General features: G+C 34.5%; 1 protein-coding gene across 3 annotated transcripts in view; it reads right to left on the reverse strand.

Annotated features, from left to right (window-relative positions):
* Nucleotides 1-7,520: 7,520 nt before the first annotated feature.
* The window catches only part of Ccdc172 (coiled-coil domain containing 172), a 68,285-nt gene continuing 54,823 nt past the window's right edge, over nt 7,521-20,982 (reverse strand). For all 3 annotated transcript variants that reach the window (XM_078019902.1, XM_078019910.1, XM_005320810.3), the window contains exons 8-9: nt 10,602-10,689; nt 7,521-9,151 (exon numbers count right to left, since the gene is read on the reverse strand). In XM_078019902.1, the coding sequence (XP_077876028.1) occupies nt 9,116-9,151; nt 10,602-10,689 (124 nt within the window). In that variant the 3' untranslated portion in view covers nt 7,521-9,115. The remainder of the gene's footprint in view (nt 9,152-10,601; nt 10,690-20,982) is intronic.

The raw sequence follows: 20,982 nt of genomic DNA on the forward strand, positions 1-20,982 counted from the left end.
CTTTACAAATGGAAGAGGGAGGCAGAAGAAATAATCAGAGAGCTGCAACAAGAGAACTCAATACAACAGGCTGGCTTTGAAGAGGAAGGATGGGGCCTTTTTCAAGGAACACAGGCAACCTCCAGAAGCTTAAGTGTGAGCACAGATTCTCCCTGAGAGACCCCAAAGGAATGCTTCCCTGGTGACACCCTGCTCTTAGTCCAGTGAGACCCACACTGGACTGTTGGCCTACAGTAATAAATAACTGTTTCAAGCCACTGAGTGTGTGTTAATTTGCCAAACAGTAGTGGGAATTTAACAAAGTCAACTTTGGCCCTATATAGTACTGCTTGTCTTATGTAACTTTTTTTTTCCATTGTACTGGGGATTGAAGTCATTGCTAACCAACTGCTTTACCACTGAGCTACATCTTAAACCCGTTTAATTTTATTTTGAGACAGCATCTCACTAAATCACCCAGGTTGGACTCAAGCTTGCTATCTTCCTGCCTCAGCCTCCAGAGCAGCTGGGATGACAGGTGTGTGCTGGCTTATGTTAGTCTTTAAAGCAAAGAAATAGGCCTTCATTCAACCAAGTATTCAAGAACAAACAAACAAAACAATCATTTTTTTCTTAGAACACAAACTGACTCAGATTTCCCCTATTTCAAATAAGTACATTACCAGTTAAACCTAATTAATGAGGTTTTATGGAAGAAATTAAAACTAAATTAAACATGAAAATAATTTATATAGCATAGCATCATGAGTGTATAATACATTATTTTAGCTAAGTCTGCTTTTTTCCCCTATACTTGCAGAGTGGAGTTTTACATAAAGCATGCTTTCTTAAGAATTTCTTCCGTGGATCTGTATATATAAATTAATGCTTTAATTCCTGCACTCTGTCATTAGCTACTCTTTTTAGATGCTTCTTCCATCCCTTCTGAGATATTACAATACTGATGATTATTTTCCTTTTATTATCAAGGTGCTACTGTGAATGTCAAATGGCAATTGGTTGAACTGAGTGCAAATTTAAGTTTTAGGAGAAAAATAACCAGAAAAAGTTATTTGTGAATGAAAAGAGCAGGCCCCTAGTATTTAAAACTTAACATTAATTAGGTTATTCAAATCTCAAAATGTACTTCCTCTCACAAAGGAGATTAAAAATAATTAGGCCAATCCAGAAAACCTATTCAATTTATTAAGCATATGAAGTATAATTAATCATATGCATGCAGTTGTTCACAACTTAAGACACTTAAGTATGGTCTGGAAACACAAAGATAGATCAATGAAAGTCTTTGCCTTCATAGAGTTTGCAATCCAGAGGAAACTAATAATTATCCCACTACTGGATAATACTATAATACATGTTCAGAAACAGTTTTGTGGGGAAAATAAGGCATACTCAATTTGCCTGATGGTATTAGGAGTTACACAGCAGAGAAACAAACGTATGTAAAATAGGAAAGAAATTAATGTTCCCATTTCTAAATACCTCTACATATTATGGGAAGAAATAAGTTGTGGCCTCTGCCTCCCACAGGAAGAGGAAGCTAAAACAGTCCAGGCACTGAACAAAATGCTAAGTATATCTGTGAAAGAAATGGCTCTTTTTATTGAATTTTTAAACCCAGGCAATCAGTACCTAGAATTTCCTAAATTCTGAAATACAGCATTTATTAGAGAGTATTGAGTTCAGACAGTCCTAGATTCAAGTCTACTTTGAAATTGACAGTGTATATTGGCAGTTTTCTCAGCCTGCCAGCCTCTGCTTCCTTGAATATAGTACAATCATCAATATTTTCAGATTTTAGGCTAATGCTAAAGATCAGAGATGATTTATATAAGTCATCTAGCATGAAAGATAAAGAATAGAATTCTGAATTTGAACTCTTTGTTTTTTTAAAATACAGTTTTAAAGGAAACAAATATCTGGTGGTGAAGCTGATTGGCAGGCCATTATCAAAGATCCTAAGTAGAGTGACTTCACCTTACTTGATGAATCAACATTCATGATTGAATCTTTGAAGACCAAAGACAAACATTGAAAAAAAGACTGAGAGATTTTTTCATTGTTGTTCAAAATTTTTTAAAAATATATATTAATTAAACCAATTAGCAAAAGTGGAAACAGTACTATAATATTGCCAACATTTCACAATAGGTCCCTTCAAGTACATTTTCTTGAAGGTATATGTGATAATAATTTAAAAATTAGTACTAAATATGTATTTGAAAATTACATATGTGTATATATAGCTATATAAACATATACATGAACAATTAAAGATTACATCAGAGATTTAATTTTATATTTGTATAAATGAAGGAGTTGAGGAAGAAAGGCAGGAAAAAAGAAAGGAAGGGAAGAAAGGTGGGGGAAAGGAGAGCAAGTCCACTCTCTTCTATAAGAATGTGTCACTCACAAACTTGAAAATCAAGAACAATCCCTACAATATTGTTGAATCACCTTGTTGAATGTGGTACTAGAGAAATCCAGCAGATGGCACTCATATTTTTCTAAATATGGCATTGAATAAAAAACAGGATTATTTTAAACTTTGTGTTTCAAATCAGAAAAACTGAATAAACCATAGAAGCAAACACATTTCAAAACTTCCTATTACCATGGAGAAATAATGCTTTTAAGGTACTCTAATGCACATTCATAGCTTGCAAGCAACTTGCAATTTTCACTTTCTATTCTAGCAGCTGGCAGAAAGTAAGCATTCATAACCATTATCTGCCAATCAACAGCTTGATAATAGTGTGCTGTAAGTGACCACTGAGAGACCCACAAACTTCTCCCATAATGGGATGTGGGATCATTATCTTCTTCTAGTTTATTTCCAGTACTTTTATTAGTTGTTCTACATAGATAGCTTCTGGAATTAGCAAAGATTGTCCCTACTGTTTTTACAGCTAAGTAAACAGAGGCTCAAAAAAAGAAATGAGAAGATAGGGTAATTTAACCAAGAATGATAATAAACAATAAATGAATCCAGTTTCTTTAACTAGAGAATTGATAGTTTATGCTCAAATACCTAATTAATAAACATAGGCTACGTGAATAAGTTTTTCAGACCATATTCCTAGATGTCACAAAGACACTATTATAGGCTCTAAGGGAAAATCAGTATGCAAGACCATATTCCTGCTCTCATAAAACCTGCATTTAGTGGTGATAGATGGAAAGAAAAATAAACAAGAAAGATATCAAAAATTATAAGAAGTACAATTAAACTAAGGTTTGTGGTAATGTGACTGTGTGACTACTTCCAACAGATTGTTTAAAGGAAGGCTTCTCTGAGAAGGTGATGGTTCAGCAGACACTTGACTGACAGAAGCAGACAGTCATGCAGAGATCAAGAGGAGGAACACTTTCAGGCAGAGGGAGCACAGCTCATGAAAGGTTCCTGAGGCCAGAACAAACCAGTCAATCTGAGGAACCAAAGGAAAGCCCTTGTGGCTGGAGAAAGCAGAGGGATAGGACTTGAATTCCAGAGGTAGATAGGAGTCAAGATTGATGGGTAGATAAAAGAAGGGACAGAACAGGAAAGGAGAGAACTAAGCAAGAGTACTAAATCTAGGATCCAGAGATCCTTTCACATGTTGATCTTTATAGAATTTTTCTCTTATTCCACATTCCTGTCTTAGCAGGTACTGAAGAATTAATATAACTTTTATTACTTGATATTTGAAGACATCACCATCCCTCAGTTATCACCTTAAATATCAATGAACACAGGATAGGACTGAAGATAAATATATCTTTAGAAAGTATAATAAAGTAAGATGAATAGGAATTACTTTCAAGAGACACTATTTTAGACAGCTTTTTCACTGCTGTGACTAAAAGACCTGACAAGAACAATTTTAGAGAAAGAAGAGTTTTGGGGGGCTCACAGTATCAGAGGTCTCAGTTCATAGTCAGCTGGCTCCATTCCTTGGGGCTTGAGGTGAGACAGAAAATCATGGTGGAAGAATGTACCAGAGGTAAGCAGCTCACAGGATGATCAAGAAACAAAGAAAGTCCTCCTCATCAGATACAAAATACAAACCCCAAAGGCACACCCCAATTACCCACTTCCTCCAGCCACACCCTACCGGCCTACAGTTACCAGTCAGTCAATCCTTGTCAGAGGATTGGATTCAGGTTCCCATAACCCAATCATTTCACTTCTAAACCTTCTTGCATTGCATCACACATGAACTTTTTGGGGACACTTCACATCTAAATCATAATACCAAACAAGAAAGTGAATTTTTCAATTATACTTGATTTGAGTCTGTTTTATATTGATTTACCATTTTCTTCTCAAGGACTATAGAAAGATATTCTTAGCTAATTAAAGATTCATATCTACTGATTCTGGTCAATGTTTTCTGGTACCAAAAGATGACTTTAATAATTCTCAAATCTTACTTGTTATATGAGATTTTATTATAAGGAAATTTTCAAAAGCAATATATTTTAACAGTATATGGTAACTGAAACCCAAACAATTAAACTCTAAGAGGCCCATTGCTCTCTGTGTCCTCATACAAGTCAAGATCATCGATCAAAATCTCAGTTCCTCCTGCAAGAATTGTGATATATGCAGGTCTTCAACTAGAATCACAATAAAAAACTTTGATCTTATTAGATAAAAATGTTTTCATAATATAACCTTGGTATTTTACACATCTTAATTGATACTAGATTTTAGGGCTGATATTACAGTGACCCTATGATTTCTTCATTTCTCTCATACTCAGTCAGGAGCTGCTTTTTTTGTCTAATGTCCACAAAACCTATTTCAACAACACACTGATGGTGGCTTGAATTTGCAAGTACTCTCTTTCAGTAATCACAAAGCCATATCCAGAAATATTCATTAGCAACTGTATTTGCATCTATTAAATGTAGATTAAGAGGGTTTCATTTTAACAAGATTTTATTTACAAACTAATTGGAATGACAATTTATTACAAGTATGAAAATAATTAACTTAGAATTATTAGAGTTGAGTGGATCTTCTGGTTGTAAGGAAAAAAATGAAATCATTTTCTCCCATTCTATGGGCCTTGTTTGGAACTGCTACTTACGCCAGTCATTGCTATTAATTTCCCATTTTTACTTACTCTTTATTTTCACAGACATCTGAATTTCTGGTGCTGTTGATTTCATAAAGGCCCTTTTCAAAGATAAATTTGCTATGTATCAAAAGCGGTTGTTTAAATAAGCATTCAATTCTGACAGTTTTGCTGTTGATACTTTCATAGCAACAGCTGGAAGAGCACTTTACCATCAGTCATGGCTTTCTTTGTTATGCTTTCATTTTTTTTTCCTCCAATCAAAGTAAGTATGTTCTTAAAACACATATTGCCCTGCACAACTTTCCCCCATGTTTAATAAATGTGACTCTCCACAAATGAACAATGAACAAAATCTTAATATCTTCATTCTTCCTTACAGATGAGGGGAAAGTTCTTACATCATTTTCTTCATGTTTTTAGTCAATGATATCCAATATTATTTTGTTACATATCAGTAAATTAAATAAGAAAATAAAGTTTATTCACTGGTATAATGATTTGGCCATTTGACCATGAAAAAGAACATACTTAATTTGAAAATATAATATTCAGAAAGCACAAATATAACGTTCCTATCTCAAACATGTCAAAGGTAACTTCATCAGTCCCATTCTTACATTAACACACACACACACACACACACACACACACACACACACTCTCACACACAGAGAGTTGTCTTAAGATAAAAGGGCTGTAAAACTATGAGACTTAATCTCTGCTTCAGGCTAATGGAAAAAAAAATTTTCATTTTTATTTCACATTCTGAAAAAAATTCCCTTGACAGAAAATGTTCTGAACTAGACTCTGAGAGGCAAATATATTTGCTTCACTTAAGGTTTTCAGAATGTCAAAAGAAAGAAGAGGGGTCAAAAAGGAAACAAAAGTTCACCTAAAATAGATAAACTTCAAATGTTAAAAGACTTTTTAGCATATCGAACAATTTTAAATCCCAAATATTAAACTATAAATAAATATTTGAACGACAGACACCTTACCCTGGTACACCCAGGATTAAAATGGTCTCATGTTTACTCCTAATCATATGACTGAACTACTGTTTTAGGAACTACAAATAAATGATTTATTCATCATAGTGTGACAGAGTTATGTATGATTGATTGGTATGAAATAGAAAGGGACTTTGTCCTCAGCAAAAGCTTAGAACAGGGCCTGTCCAGTGCATGCTGTCTGTCCATCTGCAGCCAGCAAACTCAATGACTGCTTCCCCATCTGGTAAGTAACTCAATAGATTTTTCACAACGTAATTCCTACTCTACAATAAATAATCTATGTTTTCTAGATTCTATTCATCCTAATACAATGACCTCAATCTTATCTTAGATGTTTTGAATCTCACCATGGGTTTTTAAGTTCGAAGAAAAAAACAGGCAAGCAGGGAAGCAAAGTATTATTTTTCGTTTTTTTTTTCTTTTACACAAGAAAACACTAGTATTGACAAAACAATGATAGTATAGAAATTCTCCTGATTACACATACCTTAAAGCTTTACCTTTGCTTTTTCATTCCGTTTCAATAATTAGACCAAGGAAGGAAGAAGGGAATTTCTAGTCTGGTGGTCATGCTACACATCCTATAATTTTGTTGCTACTTTTCCCCCTAGCCAAATAGCTCCATTAATCAGCAGGAAAAAAAATATGCAGCAAACAATCTATACATCTGAATATTATCCCCAACAGAGAGCTGAAAATTGTAAAGTTGCTTCCTAAAGAACTTTTCTTACATTAAAGAACTCTAATGGCATGCCAGGAACCTCAGAGCAGTATCAGTATTACTTCAGGTTAGTCTGTACTCTGGTTGTAACTAAGAATATGGCAAATTTAATGAATTTACTTAATGAATGAATTTAAAAATTCATTTTAAAATTGCCTTTCTCCACAGCCAAAGTCCTATTTCCAAAGTGATTAAATTCAGTCTCAGACATATTTTTATCCAGATAATTTCAGTTAATTTTCCTACTAAAATATGATAAATTATTGTATAATGGTGTATTCGGAATTGTAATGCAAAATAAATAAATAAATTGTTTTCCTACTAAAGAGTTTTACAACTTATAAATTCTTTAAAAAAACAAAACTAGAAATGGACCTAATCACCTCTGATATTTTATATTGGTAGCTTTGTACACTGTGATTACTATTGATTGTTATATTTCCTTTGCGTCAAGAGAATTTGTTTCTTTAAACAAATTGATTCTAATAGTCCTAATTACTTTGATTGGTATCACATGGGTAGTGCTTTGTACTACTCTACCATGCAGTACAGAATTAATCATTTATTTGATTATATATGAAAATTAATTTAAATCTTAACATACTAAAGCATTTTGTGAAATATTAAAAAATACTAAACCTTTAGTTTTTTCTCAAATTCAGTTCATATGAATCCTGATTCTATTACTGAATATTTAATCTATATAATCTTTAAGGCATATATGTGAAATCACAGTAGCACCAGTAATAGTTTATTCTGCATATATATCATTGTGTGAATTGTGAAAATCAGTGGCAGATCTCTAGGCCACATTAATATTTTATATACAAAACCAAAACTGAATAAAAATACTGCCAAGTGAAGAGGCTTTATTTGTACACTCTTTCTGCATATTAGTATGATATACATGTAATACTAGATAGTCACAAGACTGAGAATGTGGGTAGATAAATGAAATAAAATAAGACTGAAGTCAGACCTGATCCCAATAACCATTTTCCACTCTATATTTACACATAAGATAAGTTGTAATTCCCTGGCAGAATTAGTTTTTTTCTTAATCAAAAATAATTTATTATTAAATATTAAAATATAAAAATAGAAATCACTTCTGAAAAATGCAAATTATTTCAACAGATGGCAACTTCTGCATATCCCAAAGGAGAGGATTTTAAGTTCGAATTTTTAAGAAGGGTATAAAATAACATACAAAAGCTGTATCAAAATAAGACTTGCTTTGACTCTAGACCAAAGTCCTCTACTTTAATATCAGTAGATCTAAGTCATTTATGAACATTTTTTATTTGATGTTATACTGATTTAATTATAATGACAAAAGAAAACATGGATCTAACATTAGCTCTTGGTACTTGAAAGTACATTTTAAATAATTTTGTTCCCTTCCCCCATCTACCCAATCTAGAATCTTGTTGAACAGTTTCAACACACTTTTATAGAATAGTGAAATATATCTTTATACATGGTCAGGAGTAGTAAAAATGGAAAAATAAGTGATGTTGGAAATCTGATGGCAATACTAAGTTCAATTCAACCATAAGTACAGTTTTCAGTTGCACTGTTACAAGTCACCAGTGAAAATGAATCCTGATGGCCATAAGGAGGTTATGTACCTCCCCAAGTGGATAACTTATTTTCTTTCTAACCAACACTGGCATTAGGAAGAAAACTGGCAGGCACAAATTGCTGGAAAATGGTTGCAGGTGCCCTAGACATTAACTCTGTAGACACACAGAGAAAATGGAAAAAAAAAAAACCTGGCTTTTACAGATGAAAAGCCTCAGAGGACCTCTGTCAATGGACATCTTATGACTGGAGAAGGATTAAAATGAAAGTAAGCACCTCTTGGTGGAAATGGCACCAACAAAATTGAGTCAATAATCTGAGCACTTCTTCCTACATGGTTTGACTGAACCTGAGGTAAGCAACAATAAAGAATGAAAAGTACAGATCAGAAAGGACAGATAAACTTAAGCCCAGAGGTCTATACAAAGCCTGTGAATACAATATCTACTTCTTTCTCTTCCTTTTAAAACAAAAGTGTACCACATAAGAACCCTTAATGTTTGAGAGAATGACAAGACAAAATCATAATTATTTTGATGTGCCAACAAACCCATCCTCTTAGATATCAACAACTGACTATCAATAAGACTGAAGTTCAGACCAAATCCCAATGTTTTGGTCCTTTTTGCACAAGAATCGTCTGAAATGGGTACCACTAATGCATCCATCACAACAATTTGCTTCTAAGATGCTTTGATCAAGTCTCAGATGGATCATCCCCTCTTGAAAAGTTATTTTTTTTCCTGAAGTTCTTTCTGTGCCAATGTCTGAAAAGCAAAGAATCAATAAATACTCCTAATGAAATCTAAATTCTTTGTGTGTGTGTGTGTGTGTGTGTGTGTGTGTGTATGCATGCATGCCTGTGTGCATGCATGCGTGTTGTGCCTGTGTGTGTTGCTATGGATTGAATGCAGTACCTTGCACATGCTAGGCAAGCACTCTCCCACTAAACTATATCCCCAGCCCTTTTAATTTTTTCAATTTTTTGTTTGTTGTTTTGAGACAGAGTCCCTCACTAAGTTAACCAGGGTGGCCTCAAATTTGTGATCCTCTTGGCTCAGCCTCCCAAGTAGCTGGGATTACATGTGTACACTACCACACCTAGCCTCAATTTAAATTCTTTTTTTTTTTAAATATACTTGTCAAATTTTATGTAGATTTTTTTTACACATTGCCTTTATTTTATTTGTTTTTATGTGGTGCCAATATAGAACCTAGTGCCTCACGCATGCTAAGCAAACACTCCACCCCTGAACCACTATCCCAGCCCTCAACTTAAATTCTTAATAAAAGATTCTGAATCAAATGTATGATATATGATATGTCAAGATCAATGTAATGTTTTGAGCAACTAATAAATTTCTGAAGTTTAAAAAATTAAAGATTCACATAAAATTTACCTGAATTTAATATAACAATAACTTTGCACCTTTCTGGATCATGTATTTGAAAGTTTTTATAGAAATCATAAGTCAAAACATATTTGGAACATTTTTGAACAAGCAAATGTTTATAAAAATAAACATGAGGGCTGGGGCTCAGCGGCAGTGAACTTGCCTGGCATGTGTGAGGCACTGGGTTCAATTCTTAGCACTGCATATAAATAAATAAAATAAAGGTCTATCAACAACTTAAAAAACCCCAAAATTTAAAAAATTAAATAAATATCATGAAACAAAATATAATATATAAAATCATGAAACAAAATATAATATATAAAATTAAAAATATATTTTAACATGTTTTTTGCATCTTTGTATTAAATAGGATATGGCAAATATTGTGTTGATTTTATAAACAACCTAAGTAAGTGGTTAAAGTAATTCAAATATAATGAAAGTATAATTTATACCTATCAAAAACAAAAAGCTTTTATGCGTTATGAAAGTTAGTTAACTGTGTCAGTGCATTAATCCTATAATAAGAGAACAGTTTTAGTCAAGGAACAACAGTGAGGTCAGATTTGAATTTTTTAAAAACTTAGTTTGAAATTGTACATATTTTCTTTGACTATAACTTACTTTAGGTAGCATCTAACTCCCCAGGAGAACTCAAAATATGTTACAGATTAAAATTCTGACTTTAGTTTTATTCATTGTTGGTTTTTGGTTTTTGTAGAAGATCAAAACACTAATTCAAGGATACATAACTCAATAAAACCATTCCTACCTGAAGGTAAAATAAAGCAAAACAGAAGCTGAATAATTAGTGACTTACAAACTCCAGAAATTCGATTTCTGTTTGGAGGGCTTCATAAACACTCTCTAGGTCCTCTTCCTTATAAAGTTCTAATTCTTTTTTAAGTCTGTTTTAAAAGAAAAATTTCCTCTATAGTTGAACAATAAACTATTGCATAATATTTTTTACTACACAGACAGTGGGAGGTTTGTAGTTTCAAAAATCAGAATTTCAAATTAAAACTAAAGAACTTAGAAATTTTAATTCTCTATAATTCTTTAAGAACTATATAAAATTTTGAGAAAATATCTCCCATGAAGTAAATAAATTATACAATAAATAATAAGCACTATTATTAACTGCTAAATTAATAATTAATATTAGTAATTTTATGGTAATTAAAATAACATGTTTCAATGGAAAAAATATAGTAGTATTCCAGAAAACCTCTGTTTTAGTCCTGGCCACTAACAAACTGACAAAGCTTGGTTAAATCATTTAGCATTTTTGAACCTCACCTTAAATTTTACACACACACACACACACACACACACACACACATATTAGTTAAACATGGACACAATATCTTTATTTTATTTATTTTTTACGTGGTGCTGAGTATCGAACCCAGTGCCTCTCATGTGCGAGGAAAACACTCTGACATTGGGCCTTAACCCCAGCCTTCACCTGAACTTTAAAAACAAACAAGTCAATAAACAACAACAAAAAAACCTCTAACATTTTTTGTTGTTCTAAAATTAACAATATTTTAAAATACATATATAATCAAAATGTTTTGAGAGTAAGAATACTACATTAATGCTTTCCCCAATTAAATCTTTAATCTTTAAAATAATTTGAAATTTTTAAAAAATTACTTTATGCTTGTGTTTAATATGGAAAATAGTGAAGAAACCATTTTTCATTATGACTAAAATTTCTTCCAAAAAGAAAAACATAATCAAAAGCCAGGAGCTGTGACTGCAGAGGTAGAGACCTAAAACTGGGAGTGTGAAGCTGCCCTGAGGGCATATACTGAAAATGACAGAGCTGGGTGAAAAGTACAATCAACTTGAACCTTTCTTGAGAACTGAGCCTCAAGGTGAAGGCAAAAGGGTTGTAGGCCAGCAGGATCTCCCAGAATTCCAGCAACAGCAAAAGAAAATCCTCTCTGAAGGAACCCTTAACTTACTTTGACCTATAGGCTTTCCCCAGATTACAAACAATTGAGGTTGCAATCAAACATCTCCAAGCACACAACTAGAAAGTTCAGTATAAGTAAAAGTCAGCAGAAACAAGAAGAGATGATAGGTTATATTCATAATATACAAACAACATGAATGTAGAAGAAAAAAGATGGAATTGGGCAGAAATTGGAAAATGGACACAAAACAAACCAAAAAACAACTTTTAATCGTTTTTCAAAAAATATCCCATGGCTAATAAAAATATTCAATGGTTTTCAACTTTATTAGTGATCAGAGAAATATAAGGAAAGCACAATGAAATACTACATATCTACCAGTTTAGCTAAAACAATGGTTAGTATCAAATCCTGCTAGGGACTTGGAGAAACTAGAACTTTCAGAATACTAGCATAGGATATTGCATTCCATTCTTTTAATATATGTGTCTTTACATTTAAAGTGGATATTTTCCAAGAAACCAAATAGTGTGTCTTATTATTTTATGTCAAATGACAATCTGTTTTTTAATTGGCATATTTAAACCATTTATAGTTAATGTAGTTACCTGTATTGATTTAAAATACAGTATTTTTCTAGTTGTTTTCCATTTATTCTATCATTCTTTGTTTTTCCCCTATCTTTGTCTAGTTTGAGATTATTTTTATGATTGCATTTTATCTCCTCTATTCCTATCTATTTTTAAATTTCAACAATGATTGCATCTGAGTGTATACTATGCATCTTCATTTTAATACTGTGTACTCGAAAATATAATACTGTTGCTGAACTTACAGGATAAAAACATTATATCAGTATGTTTCTAATTTCTCCCTCACATGTTTTTGTCCTTTATCATTTTATAAGTCTCTTTTTACATATATTACAGACCTAAAATATATTGCTACTATTTTTGCTCCAGTCATTTATCTTTTTGATCAATTAAAATAAAAAAGTGTGTTTTATATTTATCTTCATCCATTTCTGAAACTCTTTAATTTCTTTGTGTAGCTCCAAATTTCCATGTGGTATCAAATTCCTTCTTCGTAAAAATCTTGCTAATCTTTGTAGTGTAATTTGTTGGCAAGGAATTCAATAAATTCATGTTTATCTAAAAAATGTCTTAATTTACTTTCATTTCTGAACAATATTTTTACTGAGAATTCTGAATTGTGACAGCTCTTACTTTAAGATGTCATTTTTTGTCTTCTGATTTGTATAACTTCTAATGACTCGTCCATTCTGATTCTTATCATTATTCCTTTGTATGTAAGGTGTCTTTGTGTTTTTCTTCATGATTTTCTCTTTATATTTGTTTTTCAGGGGACTGAATATGGTGCATATATAAGTTTCCCTTTTTTTAATGCTGCTTGGTCCTCTATGAGCTCCATGCATAAATGCCTTGAAGTATTTTATTATTTTTGTAAAACTCTCTGCCCTTATCTCTGGCATATGGAACAGTATGGATGAATCTCAAATGCATTATACCAAATTTAAGAGCCAGACCTTAGAAATTACAGAACATTTCACTCCACTTATATGACATATTAGAAAAGAGAAAAACCAGGAAAAGAAAATAGATCAAGGACTAGGCACTGACTACACTGATTATCAATGGGCTAGAGGAAAAATGTGGGGGTAATAAAAGTATCTTTATTGTGGTGGTGGTTACATGACTGAATGTGTTTTTCAACTCATAAATCTGTATACTAAAAAGGGTGAATTTTACATTATATAAATTATACTTCAATAAACCTGTCTTTTAAAAAAAGAAAGGCACTGGTAGGAGTTTAGGTTCTTATAAGATGGCAACTATCACCTAAATTAATAAATGCATAAATAAAAGCTCTCACTAAAAAAAAAAATTGAAATCACCCATAAACCATCCATAGGAGCTAATGAGGAAATAGAAGATATTACAAACTTGAAGTTACATTTAATTAGGGAAATAAACATCTACATCCAGCTGTGAAGCCTATACCAATGGGAGGGAATTAAGCAGTAGTTAAATGGAAGGGAGGAGAAACAAAAAGGGTCTCAGGGGTGAATAAACAGTCTGAAGTGAAAGGTCCACCCCACGTGGAAGAACACTAACAGGTCTGAGACCTCACAGGTTAGAGAGTAGGGACTTCTGCAGAACTGAAGAAGGTTATTTTAATCAATACTTCTCTAATCATTTGAATGGAAAAGGACTTTGTGTTTTTTTTTTAAATTTAATGACTTTCTTTTGTCTCTCTAGGGCCCTTAATTTCCATTTTTTGCTTCCTATATGTCTTTTAAGGTTACAGCCCTTTCAAGATGTCTATTTCTCACAAAGGTACCATAGCTGGATGGGAAAGATTTTGTTTTATTTTTCTGTAGAGAAGATTCTTAAAGAACTATATTATGAACAAAAAGCAAAAACACATTTAGATGCCAGATAATACCCAAATGACATAAACTTGTCTATACTATAAAAATAAGGAAAAAAGTTAACTTCCTTCCCTGAAGCAAGCATAACATGATACCTAAACTTGATAAATATAATGCATACACACACACACACACACACACACACACACACACACACCAATAAATATCGATGCAAAAATTATAAATGAAATACCAGCTAAAAAGCATCCAATACCACATTAAGGAAATAATAACCTATGATCAATGAGGATTTATTTCAGAATTGAATGTGCAGTTCAATATTACAAATTCATTAACATAACTGACCATACTAATTTCTAAGGAGAAAAATATTAAATTTATTCCTAGAAGTGCTGAAACCACCTCTCAATTATTAAAAATTCATCCCTAATAAAAATTCTCAGTGGGCTGTGAGAAGATGGCCTCGAATACAATGCATCACACCCCGTGTACCGCATCACTGCGCAGGTGAATAACAAGTTAGAGAGACAAAAAACTATCTTGTTAGGAATTTACAGCAAACTAGGGGTGCATCGAAACCTAGAGGAAGGATTTCCAGCACCTAGGACTGGTTATTGAATCTCTAACACGAGCCAACTGTGTGACCGGAGTTCCAGGGTGACTGATCTGCCGCCCGTAGTATGGCCCGCCCAGAGGCTACAGACGGCGGGGCACTGCCCAGAAGCGATCAGCAAGCAGAGAGAAACAGTGCTATGGATTCTGTGGAATACTGCCAGCTGTGCCCTCACTGAGCTTCGGCTGAGGTTGTGATTTGAGACGAGGAAGGAAGCGGTCCAGTTCTATCTCCCACAATGGAAAGTCCACCAAGGAAGCTAGCAGCCACCATCTTGGAGAGCTGACATCATCACCGCCACTCTCGACAGATTGCAACAATAAAACAGGTGTGTATTACTCGGCCCATCTCCCATACAGCGGGAAATTCGAATAAAATCTCTCCCAGGCTTTCCGGGGGAGGGATTTTTCAAAACGAGCCTGCATAGAGACATGGGGAAAGGAAGAGACACGTGACCTTCAACTCCCCCTCCCATCAGCAGCGAAAACGAAACCTGTCTAGCCAGTGCTGGGGGAGGGGCAAGCAGAAAAAATCAAAACAATAGGGTGCCGGGGTTCCCAATAGCCACCCTCCACACCCAGCAAACTGCAGGCCCAGAGGACAGTTTGAATTGCCGAGAGGCATCACACAGGGAAAGGCAGGGCTAGCAGGAGAAACCAGGGCTAGCAGGAGAAACCAGGGCTAGCAGGAGAAGCCAGGGGACGAGAGGCCAGGCCCTCGCGACTGGGCAGCTAGAGATCACCCGCCCGCAGGCGACCAATTGCCCGCCTGCTGCCCGCGCAACTGGGCAGCTGGAGACCACCCAAACGCTGGCGACTGCATGGCTAGACCCCAACGTGCGGCCCAGCAGGTAGGGCACAGAGACTCTAGGAAAAGGTCTATAGCCAGGCCTTCATGAAGTAGCTAACCGGGAGCTGAAACCAACCAGAGATAGACCAGTTTCACCCCTCCCTTCAGATACCCCGGCAAAGAGCCTGGGGCCCGCCATAGCAGAGAGGTGACATCACCGGAGTTCGGCTGTCAGAACTCCTTCCTAGCGGAATCCACTTTAGCAGGCATAGTCTACCAAAACAAAGGAGAGACAAAAGAGATATACAAAACCAAAACAAATTTATAGGAGAGAACAGAAACACAGCAATCAAACAGAGCTGGAAAGTAATGTGAACAACATGAAAAAACAAGGGAAAAAAGGAGTACAAACAATGCAGGACAACTTAAATCTACAGGAGGACCTAGAAGCATCAGAAACATGGATAGGGAAAGAACTCAAGGCATACCTAACTCAGATGGAACGGAATATTAGAGAAGACATGAGACAGCAAGTCCAAGAAATGAACATATATTTTAAAAATGAATTAAACAAACAAATTCAAATGGCAAAGAACAAGCTTTACCAGGAGATAGAGATCTTAAAAAAAATCAAACAGTAATCCTAGAAATGCAGGAAACTATAAACCAAATTAAAAACTCAAACGAGAATATTACAAATAGACTGGATCAAGTAGAAGTCAGAACATCAGATAATGAAGACAAAGTTTATCAACTTGAAAAAAATATAGTCAACACAGAAAAGATGCTTAATTCTCATGAGCAATCTATTCAAGAGATATGGGATGTCATAAAAAAACCAAATTTGAGAATCATCGGGATAGAAGAAGGCATAGAGGTTCAAACCAAAGGAATGGACAACCTATTAAATGAACTAATTCTAGAAAACTTCCCAGAGATGAAAGATGAAATGGATTGCCAAATCCTGGAAGCCTACAGGACCCCAAACATTCAAATCCGTAATAGACCAACTCCAAGACATATAATTATGAAGATAGCCAACATACAGAACAAGGAGAGAATATTAAAACCTACAAGAGAAAGGAAGCAGATTACATTCAGGGGTAAATCAATTAGGTTAACTACTGATTTTTCATCACAGACTTTGAAAGCGAGAAGATCCTGGAACAATGTATTTCAAATGCTGAAAAATAATGGTTTCCAACCAAGAATACTGTATCCAGCAAAAATAAGCTTCAGATTTGACAATGAAATTAAAATATTTCACGATAAACAAAAGCTAAAAGAATTCGTAGCCAGAAAACAAGCACTGCAAAGCATTTTGAGCAAAATACTACAAGAAGAGGAATTGAAAAATAGTGCCCAAAACTAACAGCGGGAGGTATCTCAGTAAAGGGGGAGGAAAATAACCAAAGAGTAAAAACTAGCCAAACTAAAATAAATAAATAGATAAATAAATAAATAAACATGACTGGAAGTACAAACCATATTTCAATTGTAACCTTAAATGTTAATGGCCTAAATTCACCAATCAAGAGACATAGGCTAGTAACCTGGATCAAAAAAACAAATCCAACAATATGCTCCCTTCAGGAGACTCATATGATAGGAAAAGACATACACAGGCTGAAGGTGAAAAGTTGGGAAAAATCATACCACTCACATGGCCCTAGGAAGCAAGCAGGAGTGGCCATACTCATATCGAATAAAATCAACTTCAAACCTAAGTTAATCAAAAGGGATAAAAAAGGACACTATATTCTGTTAAAAGGAACCATCCACCAACAAGACATAACAATTACCAATTTGTATGCACCAAACAATGGTGCTGCAACATTCATAAAACAAACTCTCCTCAAGTTCAAGAGTCAAATAGACCATAATACAATAATTATGGGTGACTTCAACACACCGCTCTTGCCATTAGACAGATCCTCTAGACAAAAGCTGAATAAAGAAAGTATAGAACTCAATAGCACAATCAATAACCTAGACTTAACCGACATATATAGAATATATCAACCATCATCAAGTGGATACACGTTCTTCTCAGCAGCACATGGATCCTACTCAAAGAGAGACCATATATTATGCCATAGGGCAACTCTTAGTAAATATAAAGGTGTGGAGATAATACCATGCACCATATCCGATCATAATGGAATGAAACTGGAAATCAATGATAAAAAAAGGAAGGAAAAATCCTACATCACATGGAAAATGAACAATATGTTACTGAATGATCAATGGGTTACAGAAGACATAAAGGAGGAGATAAAAAAATTCTTAGAGATAAATGACAATACAGACACAACATACTAGAATCTATGGGACACAATGAAAGTAATTTTAAGAGGGAAATTCATTTCCTGGAGTTCTTTCCTCAAAAAAAGAAAAAACCAACAAATAAATGAACTCACACTACACCTCAAAACCCTAGAAAAGGAAGAGCAAAACAACAGCAAATGTAATAGAAGACAAGAAATAATTAAAATCAGAGCAGAAATCAACGAAATTGAAACAAAAAAAACATTGAAAAAATTGATAAAACTAAAAGTTGGTTCTTTGAAAAAATAAATAAGATCGACAGGCCCTTAGCCATGCTAACAAAGAGAAGAGAGAGAACTCAAATTACTAACATACAGGATGAAAAAGGCAATATCACAACAGATACTACAGAAATACAGAAGATAATTAGAAAGTATCTTGAAACCCTATATTCCAATAAAATAGAAGATAGTGAAGATATCGATAAATTTTTAAGTCATGTCTTCCAGATTGAGTCAGGAAGACACATAAAATTTAAACAGACCAATAACAAAGGAAGAAATAGAAGAAGCCATCAAAAGACTACCAACCAAGAAAAGCCCTGGACCAGATGGGTATACAGTGGAGTTTTACAAAACCTTCAAAGAAGAATTAATACCAATACTTTTCAAGCTATTTCAAGAAATAGAAAAAGGAGATCTTCCAAATTCATTTTATGAGGCCAACATCACCCTGATCCCAAAACCAGACAGACACTTCAAAGAAAGAAAACTACAGTCCAATATCTCTAATGAACTTGGATGCAAAAATTCTCAATAAAATCCTGGCAAATCAAATACAAAAGCATATCAAAAAAATTGTGCACCATGATCAAGTAGGATTCATCAATGGGATGCAAGGCTGGTTCAATATACGGAAATCAATAAATGCTATTCACCACATCAATAGACTTAAAGATAAGAACCATATGATCATCTCGATAGATGCAGAAAAAGCATTCGGCAAAGTACAGCATCCCTTTATGTTCAAAACACTAGAAAAACTAGAGATAACAGGAACTTACCTCAACATTGAAAAAGCTATATATGCTAAACCTCAGGCTAGCATCATCCTAAATGGAGAAAAACTGAAGGCATTCCCTCTAAAATCTGGAACAAGATAGGGATGCCCTCTCTCACCACTTCTATTCAATTTAGTTCTTGAAATACTAGCCAGAGCAATTAGACAGACAAAAGAAATTAAAGGCATAAAAATAGGAAAAGAAGAACTTAAATTATCACTATTTGCGGATGACATGATAACATATTTAACAGACCCAAAAGGGTCTACAAAGAAACTGCTAGAGTTAATAAATGAATTCAGCAAAGTGGCAGGATAGAATCAACACGCATAAATCAAAGGCATTCCTGTATATCAGCAACAAAACTTCTGAAATGGAAATGAGGAAAACCACTCCATTCACAATATCCTCAAAGAAAATAAGATACTTGGGAATCAACCTATTAAAAGAGGTGAAAGATTTATACAATGAAAACTACAGAATCCTAAAGAGAGAGATAGAAGATCTTAGAAGATGGAAAAACGTACCCTGTTCATGGATAGGCAGAACTAACATCATCAAAATGGCGATATTACCCAAAGTTCTCTACAGGTTTAATGCGATGCCAATCAAAATCCCAATAGCATTTATTGTTGAAATAGATAAAGCAATCATGAAATTCATATGGAAAAACAAAAGACCCAGAATAGCAAAAGCAATTCTAAGCAGGAAGTGTGAATCTGGAGGTATAGCGATACCAGATTTCAAACTGTACTACAGAGCAATAGTAACAAAAACAGCATGGTACTGGTACCAAAACAGGCGGGTGGACCAATGGTACAGAATAGAGGACACAGACTAATTCACAAAATTACAACTATTTTATATTTGATAAAGGGGCTAAAAGCTTGCAATGGAGGAAGGATAGCATCTTCAACAAATGGTGTTGGGAAAACTGGAAATCCATATGCAACAAAATGAAACTGAATCCCTTACTCTCGCCATGCACAAAAGTTAACTCAAAATGGATCAAGGAGCTAGATATCAAATCAGAGACACTGCGTCTGATAGAAGAAAAAGTTGGCTCCGATCTACATACTATGGGGTCGGGCTCCAAATTCCTTAATAGGACGCCCATAGCCCAAGAGTTAATAACAAGAATAAACAAATGGGACTTACTTAAACTAAAAAGTTTTTTCTCAGCAAGAGAAACAATAAGAGAGGTAAATAGCCTACATCCTGGGAACAAATCTTTACCCCTCACACTTCAGATAGAGCCCTAATATCCAGAATATACAAAGAACTCAAAAAAGTAAACAATAAGATAACAAATAACCCAATCAACAAATGGGCCAAGGACCTGAACAGACACTTCTCAGAGGAGGACATACAATCAATCAACAAGTACATGAAAAAATGCTCACCATCTCTAGCAATCAGAGAAATGCAAATCAAGGTCACCCTAAGATACCATCTTACTCCAGTAAGACTGGCAGCCATTATGAAGTCAAACAACAATAAGTACTGGCGAGGATGTGGGGAAAAGGGTATACTTGTACATTGCTGGTGGAACTGCAAATTGGTGAGGCCAATTTGGAAAGCAGTATGGAGATTCCTGGGAATGCTGGGAATGGATCCACCATTTGACCCAGCTATCGCCCTTCTTGGACTATTCCCCTGAGGATCTTAAAAGAGCGTACTATAGAAATACTGCCACATCAATGATCATAGCAGCAAAATTCACAATAGCTAGACTGTGGAACCAACCTAGATGCCCTTCAATAGATGAATGGATAAAAAAAAATGTGGCATTTATACACAATGGAGTATTGGGCAGCACTAAAAAATGACAAAATCATGGAATATGCAGGGAAATGGAAGGCATTAGAGCAGATTATGCTAAGTGATGCTAGCCAATCCTTAAAAAACAAATGCCAAATGTCTTCCTTGGTATAAAGAGAGCAACTAAGAACAGAACAAGGAGGAAGAGCATGGGGAAAAGATTAACATTAGGGCTGGGGATGTGGCTCAAGCGGTAGCGCACTCGCCTGGCATGCGTGCGGCCCGGGTTCGATCCTCAGCACCACATACCAACAAAGATGTTGTGTCCGTCGAGAACTAAAAAATAAATAGTAAAAATTCTCTCTCTCTCTC

The sequence above is a fragment of the Ictidomys tridecemlineatus genome, chromosome 1 (genome assembly GCF_052094955.1).
Source record: "Ictidomys tridecemlineatus isolate mIctTri1 chromosome 1, mIctTri1.hap1, whole genome shotgun sequence".
Taxonomy (NCBI): Eukaryota; Metazoa; Chordata; class Mammalia; order Rodentia; family Sciuridae; genus Ictidomys; species Ictidomys tridecemlineatus.